This window comes from Scylla paramamosain, chromosome 17, assembly GCF_035594125.1.
Source record: "Scylla paramamosain isolate STU-SP2022 chromosome 17, ASM3559412v1, whole genome shotgun sequence".
In the NCBI taxonomy this organism is placed as follows: domain Eukaryota; kingdom Metazoa; phylum Arthropoda; class Malacostraca; order Decapoda; family Portunidae; genus Scylla; species Scylla paramamosain.
The window spans coordinates 17,235,001-17,245,000 of NC_087167.1; the positions used below are offsets into that span (position 1 = coordinate 17,235,001).

Consider the following 10,000-nt stretch of genomic DNA (forward strand, 5'->3'; position numbering starts at 1 on the left):
GCCAAGGGCAACAAAAATCCAATAAAAAAAAAAAGCCCACTGAAATGCCAGTCCCATAAAAGGGTCAAAGCAGTAGTCAAAAATTGATGAATAAGTGTTTTGAAACCTCCCTCTTGAAGGAATTCAAGTCATAGGAAGGTGGAAATACAGAAGCAGGCAGAGAGTTCCAGGGTTTACCAGAGAAAGGGATGAATGATTGAGAATACTGGTTAACTCTTGCGTTAGAGAGGTAGACAGAATAGGGGTGAGAGAAAGAAGAAAGTCTTGTGCAGCGAAGCCGCGGGAGGAGGGGAGGCATGCAGTCAGCAAGATCAAAAGAGCAGTTAGCATGAAAATAGCGGTAGAAGACAGCTAGAGATGCAACATTGCGGCGGTGAGAGAGAGGCTGAAGACAGTCAGTTAGAGGAGACGAGTTGGTGAGACGAAAAGCTTTTGATGTTGATTCCACCCTGTCTAGAAGAGCAGTATGAGTGGAATCCCCCCCCAGACATGTGAAGCATACTCCATACATAGACGGATAAGGCCCTTGTACAGAGTTAGCAGCTGGGTGGGGGGGGTGAGAAAAACTGGCGGAGACATCTCAGAACACCTAACTTCATAGAAGCTGTTTTAGCTAGAGATGAGATGTGAAGTTTCCAGTTACTACTACGTACTGACATATCTTCCCTTCATCACAAATTGCCACACTGAGATATTTCCGTGTGTTCAGCAGGCGTATTACATTACACTGACTGGGCAATGGAAAGTCGATGGTTTTAATATTGTTTCATAACGTGCCTGAAGAGATTATACACAGTGGATTTAGCTTAGTGAGAAGATTGGTGCTATTTTATTCATTTATTTTTTTTACTGTATTCTGTGGAAACTGGCAGCTTCAGTAGACCTTTGCTATCATATTACGATTTGTTACCTTAGGCCGAAGCTCCTCTTACATAAAAAAAAAGTTAGGTCTACTGTTGTTTCATGTCCATTTTCTTCATTATCCAGCCTATCAAGAACCAAAAATCATTCTTGCTGCTTGTGTTTTTCCATTATGAATACCTTCTTATATTCCTTAATTTGTTCTGCCATATTTATTTCCTTCATCATCCAATCTACTAGGGACCAAAAATGCTCCTTGTTGTCCGTATTTTCCATTGTATCCAGGGTGCAACACGAGTTTCTGTGGATATTGTCCGAGGTGAAAGTACAGGTTAATCTAAGTCGAAAATGTTCTATGCACATATGCATTGTAAGGCGTTGTTTATCCGCGGTGTGAAATTCAAGTGTGGCCTGGCGACGGATACAATGGCCGGTGCCAGGTGGGTTTCATGACGGGATGTGTAGATCTGGATGTCCATTAGTGATATTGTGAATTATTCAATGATAATTTCTACAATATTTGAAGTTTACTGTGATAACAACGAATTGGTGATTTACCGATAAACTTTAGACAATGATAGAATGGATGTAATAATAAATAGAATAATAGGCTGCGTGGCACCATGCATTGCCTGCCCAGGCAATGTTTATCGGTAAATCATCTGTTCGTTGTCATCACAGTAAACCTCCAAATCTTGTAGAAATCATGACTGAATAATTCACAATTTCACCAGTGGACATCCAGGTCTACGCATTCCAACATGGATACCCGCCTGGCCCGGCCGTTGTATCTATCACACTTGAAATTTATACCATTGCTAAACAACGCCTCAAAATGTATATGTGCATAGAATATTTTCGACTTAGATTAACTTGTACTTTCACCTGTAGCAATATCCGCAAACTGGCATTTCAGTGTTTTTTTTTTTTTTTTATTATTATTATTAATTGGACTTTAGTTGTCCTTGGCCAGTGTCCCTTCTACATGAAAAAAAAAAAAAAAGAAGAAGAAAAAAAAAAAAGAAATCGTGTTACACCCTGTATACCTTCTTGTGTTCCTCTGTATGTACATTCCGCCTCGCTGGGATGCTATAAGAGAGATCAAAATGCCTATTGCTCTTTGGGTTTTATATACCTTCTTCCCTTCGTTTCGCCTCGCTAGTACCCCATGAATAAAAATTACGAAGGTACGTTTATCTTCTGCACGCGATGGGAGAATTTAGTGAGCGTCCCTGGTATCCGCAGAGACCAAAATGCCTGTTGCTCTTCGTGTTTCTTTGTATATCCCTTTTTAAGTGCCTCTGTACGTTCCAGGATCCAACAAGTATTGTCTGGACGGAGGTGTTTTTTTTACTTCCACCTCATCCTCTTCTTTCTTCTGTCCCTATTTTTTTTTCTTCTTCGTGTCTCCTCTTCACTACTCTTCCCTCTAGAGCTTTCTTCTCTTCTTATCATCATTCTCTCTTTTCCTTACCTCTGTCCTTTCTCACCTCTATTATTTCTCTTCCACCTCTCCTTTCACTTTCCTCCTCGTGTCTCAATATCATGTATTTTTTTTTTTATACGCATGCCTTCTTATGTTCCTCTGTACGTTCCAGGATCCAACAAATACTGCCTGGACAAGAATTACGGAGGTGTGTTCATCTTCTGGGATCACCTTTTCGGTACCTTCGAAGCCCCTGACAAGGAGCAGAAGATTGTCTACGGCATTTTAATTCAGCCTGAGTTCTTCAACCCTATCTCGCACCAGGTGAGTGAGTGAATGAATGACTGAGAGAGGGACAGAGGGGAGGACATAAGGACATAAGAACATAAGAAGAGGGAAGGAAGGAAGGAGGGAAGGTGGACATAAGAAGAGGGAAGGAAGGAGTAAGGAGGAAGGGTGTAAGAACATAAGAAGACTCACTCAGTCAACTCAGTCACTCAGTCAGCCATTCGGTCTGTCAGTCAGCCAGTCAGGAACACGTGATGGAAACACAATCTCCACTTGACCTGATCTGAGGAATTTGTCTGTTTAAAAGACTCATTATCACCACCACCACCACCATCACCACCACTGTTGCCATCACCACCAGTCAATTCGTTAGTTAGATGAATAGTTAGTTTGTTAGTTAGTTAGTTGGACAGTTAGTTAACTAGTTAATTTTTCCGTTAATAAGTCTGTTAATTAGTATGTTAGTTAAGCAGTTAGTGAGTTAGTTAATCTATTGACAACAAAAAGAAAATTATACTGATGAAATAAAGTACAAAAAAAGCAAAAAAATACAAAATACATTAGAAAAAATCAATGTTAGTTAGTATGTTTGTTAGTTAGCCCATTAGTTACCTCATTAGTTTGTTGGTTATTTACCTTGTTGCCACACAGTTCAATCTTCAACACCAACCCCATCACCACCGTCACCACCACCACCACATTCCTTCTCTGACACACACACACACACACACACACACACACACACACACACACACACACACACACACACACACACACACGTCACACAGTGGTATTTTAGAAGCACCTTGTCAATATAACAGTTAGCAGTTCAAACTTTCGTTTTCTCTTACAGTATGAGACTTGTTTATGATGGCTAACTCTTCAAATCTGTATTCCTACCATATTTTGTATCGGTAAGCATATTTTCTACTGATAGGTGTTCTTATGACACGTTATTATTCACAGAAAAAAACGCTAATCTCTACATAAACAACAACAGAATAATATAACTATAGTGGATAAGAACATAAAGGCTCATTCACATATAGCAGGTGCTTATCAGTGCCGCGTCCGCTCAGTCCCTAAGTGCCAGTGAAAAAGAAAAAAAAAAAAAGATAAATAAATAAATAAAAAGATAAATAATTAAATAAATAAAAAATAAATCGTTTTTTTGAATTCTGCTGACGCATTCATACATGTCCGGTGTAGCAATGTGTTGTGACTCCTTGTCAGTTGCGTTTCCGTTCCGTGAAGGTGATTATCGTCGCCACCAATATTCTTTTTTTTAGTTTTTTTCACGGACGCCGGACGAGTGTTGTGAGTTTGTCCACAAGAATACATGATGAACTACTTACTGAATTGGTCCGTAATCTTCCTGTTCTGTATGATTTGTCAAAGCCAAATTATATGGACAGCAGTCTCAAATAACGTATTTGGAAAAATCTTGTTCCATCATCAATGAATTCCTTGTACAGAGTAGCAAAAACCTCCTTCACTTTCCCTTTTTCTTCCACGCTTCATGTACCCACTTTCTTTTCTTCAGCTTATGTTCAGCTTATGGCAATAATTGCCATTCCCGCGTCTGAAGACATTGCCATCTTGGAAATCACTGATTTCATGCTGGACGAAGTCACTACGGATGTGTGTGAACAGACGTCACTGAAGCGTCACGGATTTCACTGACACTGAACTGACATGGCTCTGATACGCCACTGATATGTGTAAGAAAGTAAAGGAAGATCTAAAAAGCCATCAGGCCTACATGTGGCAGTCCCTGTGTACTCGTAAACAAAACATATGTAAACAAAAATATATGACTTGACAAAGGGAACGCCTTTGTCAAGTCTATTCCCATTGTCATTCTCATCCATAAATATGTGCTTCTTGTAGTTTCCCTCATTTTCTTATGTTCTCATGTTATTATGGTGTCAGTGTCAATAGAAGGGGATAATAGATGGAATTAAGTAGATATGTTTTATGCAGGGACCGCCACGTGTAGGCTTGATGGCTTCTTGGAGTTTCTCTTCTTATTTTCTTATGTTCTTATTTTGTTAGTGCCGAGTCATGAAGGAGCTTTTAAAGAAGACAGATTTATGGCCTTATTTACGCCTTACAAATAGATAGATAGATAGATAATCCAGTCCATATTTTTATTTCATAAAAAAAAGTATATTAAGACTTTCTACAGAATTAAAATTACGAAATAATTAAAATATGTAACATATCTTTAACGCAGTGTCGGCTCATGGTTTTGTAAAAATAAAATTCTTGATTTTATGGCACTAATATCATTAGCTAAAACATTCTTAAAATCGTAAATATTAAAAATAACTTGTTCACTGTCCTGCACAATAAAAAATCTGTTTAACATTATCAACCTTATTGATAAATATGCATGGTTTTGTAAGTATTCTATATAAAACTTTATTCTTAACCAGTTGATTAAATGTCTAAATATCATCAGTCCACTCTCTTTTCACGCACTGCGGTTACTTTCATAATACTTTATGTTCATAATTTTTTAATGGCTTTATCATAACCAACAGAGAACTGTTTCAGTGGTACATATGAATTTTAATTATGAAACCATAATGCAGCACCATAAAAATTCAAACAATAACTACTAAACAACTTTAAAAACACATTTAAACTGGAATTACTAAATTTTCTCAAAATACAGTTAAACTCATTATAAAACTTATTTCTGTATTTTATAATATCTAAATTATTATAAAGGGTACAGTCTAGTATATAACCCAGATATGTATGTTCACTAACTACATTTAATGTTTCATTTTCCAAATATATATTTGTATTTATTTCATAATGAGTTGAATTTTTAAATATCATGCATACATATTTTTCACTATTAATAGACAAATACAGCGCTTTAACTTCAGTGACCAAAGTATTTACCAACCTTTGAAGTCCACCAGCATAAGCGATCACATTACTCATATATATGTATGACCAGCCTACAACCAATCTTCTGAGAAGATTCCTTATTTAACATATCATCCACATATACTGAAAATAACAATGATGACAACACACCTCCTTGTCTAACTCCATTCTTCATTGTCCGTTCACTTGAGACACAGTTTTTAAATTCGACAATAACGTTCTGATTTCTGTAAAAATTAAATAGCATATTTACAATATAATGAGGCACACCTTTTTCAGGAGCTTATTAACTAGTTTAAAATCATTCACTTTATCGAACGCCTTTGTCAAGTCGAAAAAGCATCCGTATAAATTTGATCCCTCATTTATATATCTTAACACAGTTGCTTGAAGTACTAGGCAAGCAGTAGCAGTAGAATAGTTTTCTCTAAAACCATACTGCCTATCATTCATCTCTATAGACTTTGTAATTTTGCTTTGCAGACAATATTCAAATACCTTTAATAACATCGTGGACAAAGTAATGATCTATAATTATTAATGTAAGAAATGTCTTTATATTTATCTTTTAACAAAGGCATCATAATTCCAAAACTAATTTTCTTTGGTAATATACCATGTATGATACAAGCTGAAAATAATCTAGCAAGTAGCTTTAACAAATTATTTGTACAGTATTTTAAGTGATTTGAATGTAGATAATCAGGACCAATACCACAATTAAGTTTAGATATAGCTGCACACACATCCTGACTACTCACAATCCCCACTATCTCACCCTTACGAACATACTTTTTCAGCAAATTATACACTAAATATTTAACATCTTGACATTTATAGTCATCATATATTTTTCTAAACTTTTCAGAAAAATTTTCAACAATACAATTCACCTTCTATTTTCATACTAAGAAACACTTTATTATTTTTTTTTTACTTTCCTTACCTCTTTCCAAAATAACTTAGGATTCTTGTAGTATAGAGACTGTCAACTTATCGGCTCCAATTAAAGCTTCATTATTTTTTACATGCTTCAAAGCTTGCTTGAATACCCTTCTTGGTTTCTTCACTTCTTCTAATTCTTTGCCTGACAGGGGATAGATAGATAGATAGATAGATAGATAAATAGATAGAAAGCTGGGTAATTAGTTAGTTAGTTCCTTCAGTTTTCCTTATTTACTTATACGTATTCATATGTTAACTCCGTGTTTGACTTCATGGCGGCAGTTTCACTACTTCAAGTCTGTGGTGAAGAAGATGAGGAGCATGGACTCATGGCGCAACTCCTTCGTGGCGTTGATCAAGGGACCCAGCTGGCAGCCCGGCGCACCCTGGACTGGCTGGGACAAGGACAAGCTAGACGTAAGGCAGTAGTAGTAGTAGTAGTAGTAGTATTTTGTCTTGTTATTGTAGATTCTAAGGAGATCAGAGAACTTGAGCCTGAAGGAAAGCATGAAGAACAATAGATGTGAGGAAAGTTACTCGACTTTAGACCATGACTGAAGATAAAGTGCCTTTCTGTCTATCTTTCTTCTTTTTTTCTCTCCCTATCTTATTTTACCTGAGTGTTCACGTTGTGTTGGTTACAGGTCCGCTACCCTCGTGAGTACATGAAGGCCACCGCCACGACCACCACTCACACCTACGTCATCCTGCACTTCCTCGCCACCCTCATGCTCACCTGCCGTCTCGCCGCCCATGCCGTGAGTACTTTTCTCTTTTTTTTATGTAATAGAGGCACTCTGGTTACAAAAACTCACAAAAAATAAGGCTCAACAAGGTGCCAGTCCCTAAAGGAAAGGGCCAAAATTATTATCAAAAATTGTTATAAAAAATTATTATCAAAAATCTCTTGAAACACGGAGGAAATAAAGAAGCAGGCAGGGAGCTCCAGAGTTTACCAGTAAAAGGTTTAACTCTTGCATTGCTCGTAGAGAGATAGACAAAATATGGTTGAAAAAAGAAAGCATAAAATCTTATGCAGCAGAACGTAAGGGGAGAAGGTGGAGTTGGATTACTGTAATGTGCTAGAGTGGGATGTCAATACTTAGTGATAATACGTTGAAAGTAAGGGTGATTTTTTTTTCTTTACGTAAGAGTGTCACTGGCCGAGAGAAACAAAAAAGGAAAAAAAATCTCACTGGAGTGCTAGTCCCAAAAGAGATGTCAAGAGAATCATCGAAAATTGAAGGATAAGTGTCTTAGAACCTTCCTCTTGAAAGAGTTATAAGGAGAAAATACAGAAGCAGGCAGGAAGTTCCAGAGTCTGCAGAGAAAGAGATGAATAATCAAGAATACTAGTTAACTCTTGCATTAGAGAGATGGACAGAATAGGGATGAGAGAGAGAAGAAAGTCTTGTGCAGATAGGCAAGAAATTAAAGCAATAGGACGTCAGTTTGAAGGATTAGAACGGTCACCCTTTTTAGGAACAGGCTGAATGTAGGCAAACTTCCAGCAAGAAGGAAAGGTAGATGTTGACAAGCAGAGTTGAAAGAGTCTGACTTGGCAAGATGCAAGCATGGAGGCACAGTTTCGGAGAACAGTAGGAGGGACCTCATCAGGTCCATAAGCCTTCCGAGGGTTTAGGCCCAAGAGGGCATGGAAAACATCACTGCAAATTATTTTAATGGATAGCATGAAGTATTCATAGGGTGGAGGAGAGGGAGAAACAAGTCCTGAATTATCCAAGGTAGAGATTTTAGCAAATGTTTGAGTGAAGAGTTCAGCTTTAGAAACAGATGAGGTGGCAGTGGTGCCATCAAGTTGAAATAAAGAAGGGAAAGATAAAGAAGGAAAGTTACTGGAGATGTTTTTAGCTATGGTCTGACCACTTTGAACTGAGTGTTTAGGTGTTGTCCTTTCCGGGTATTCCCCGACCTGCGGCACTGCCAAACCTTGTACTGGAGCAATTATCAGATTAAAGCACTGGCCTATGTCCTGTGTCGCTGATAATCTCGCTCTCCACACACTACTCTCTCTCTCTCTCTCTCTCTCTCTCTCTCTCTCTCTCTCTCTCTCTCTCTCTCTCTCTCTCTCTCTCTCTCTTTGCATAATTATACAATCTACATTTCATGGAAATTTATTTTTGTCAGAGATCTATACTTGCCTGTGAATTATTAGAATTTGAGAAAAATCTGCCTGTCAGTCAGTCAAGCTAACCTCCCCTCCTCTCTCTCTCTCTCTCTCTCTCTCTCTCTCTCTCTCTCTCTTGTGAATTTCGTTTAAATGTGACAGGTTTCTTTTTAGATATGATATTTCCCTTAAACTATGATGTTATATTTTTCTTATTTAGTTACGACTTTTTCCACACCACCATCGAGGTAAAAGGCAAGACACGTTGGTGACTTTGCTGTTCAGGCAACAGCACTTGAGGGGTCAAGTAATGACCCCCTATTAGCCTTTTCTCCCCCCCCAAAAAAAAAAAAACTAATTTACTGAGTAAGCTCTTTTTCTCGGCTGTGGTGACGAGAGTGAGGTGGAGAGGTAGCTTCCATCCTGGCTGGTGGCACAAGAGGAAGTGACCATGGATTAACAAGGTTATTCTGATCGTGTGACCTCAGTTGGTCACCCATGGAGACGTGACAACGCCTGAAGGAGGCGTTGCCAAGTATTGTGGTGTTTGCCAAAAAACAATGCAAGTATCATAAAAAAAAAAACATATATTACAATAACTTGCCTTTCTAGGGCATCATAGTGTATGTATGCTACAACACCATTTAATTTTGAGGTAGCAACTACTTAATATTAGGTGTGCCTTGCTTGAAGTGTGGCAGAACCGCAGGCCAAGGAAACCCCCGGAAAGGACAACGCCTAAATATTCATTTCAAAATGGTCAGACCACAGGGGCCAGAAGTCATGAGGGATTAGATCTTGAAAGATTTTGACACTTTCTAATAATAAAGGAGTTTTTGGCTAACTGGAGAACAGACTTGGCATGACTCTGGGTAGAAATATAAAGCGCATGAGATTCTAGTGATGGAAGGCTCAAGTACCTTTAATAGGCCACCTCTCTATCATGTATAGCACGAGAACAGGCTGTGTTAAAGCAAGGTTTGGAAGGTTTAGGTCGAGAGAAAGAGTAAAGAATGTATGCCTCCATGCCAGACACTATCACCTCTGTTATGTGCTCGGCACACAGAGACGGGTCTCTGAAATGGAAGCAGTAGTCACTCCAAGAAAAATCAGCTTAATATCTTCTCAGGTCCCCCAGTTAGCAGAGGTAAAACGCCAGAGGCACCTCCGCTTAGGGGGATCCTGAAGAGGAATTAGAGTGATAGGACAAGGTACAGATATGAGATTGTGATTGGAGGAACCCAAAGGAGAAGTAAGGGTAACAGCATTAGCAGGAGGATTAGACGTTAGGAAAAGGTCATCTCCAAGCGGTCAGGAATACGAGTAGAGTGTTCCACCAGTTGCTCTAGGACGTGAAGGATAACAAAGTTAAAGGCTAGTTCACCGGGATGGTCAGTGAAGGGAGTGGAAAGCCAAAGCTCGTGGTGAACAAGAATGGATATCTCTGC

The 10,000-nt window shown here is 38.5% G+C and overlaps 1 protein-coding gene across 1 annotated transcript in view; it reads left to right on the forward strand.

Moving 5' to 3' along the window:
- Nucleotides 1-10,000, forward strand: part of LOC135108524 (alkylglycerol monooxygenase-like) — a 39,866-nt gene that overhangs the window by 27,578 nt on the left and 2,288 nt on the right. The window contains exons 6-8 of the mRNA XM_064019628.1: nt 2,460-2,611; nt 6,707-6,841; nt 7,069-7,182. Coding sequence (XP_063875698.1) covers nt 2,460-2,611; nt 6,707-6,841; nt 7,069-7,182 — 401 coding nt within the window. The remainder of the gene's footprint in view (nt 1-2,459; nt 2,612-6,706; nt 6,842-7,068; nt 7,183-10,000) is intronic.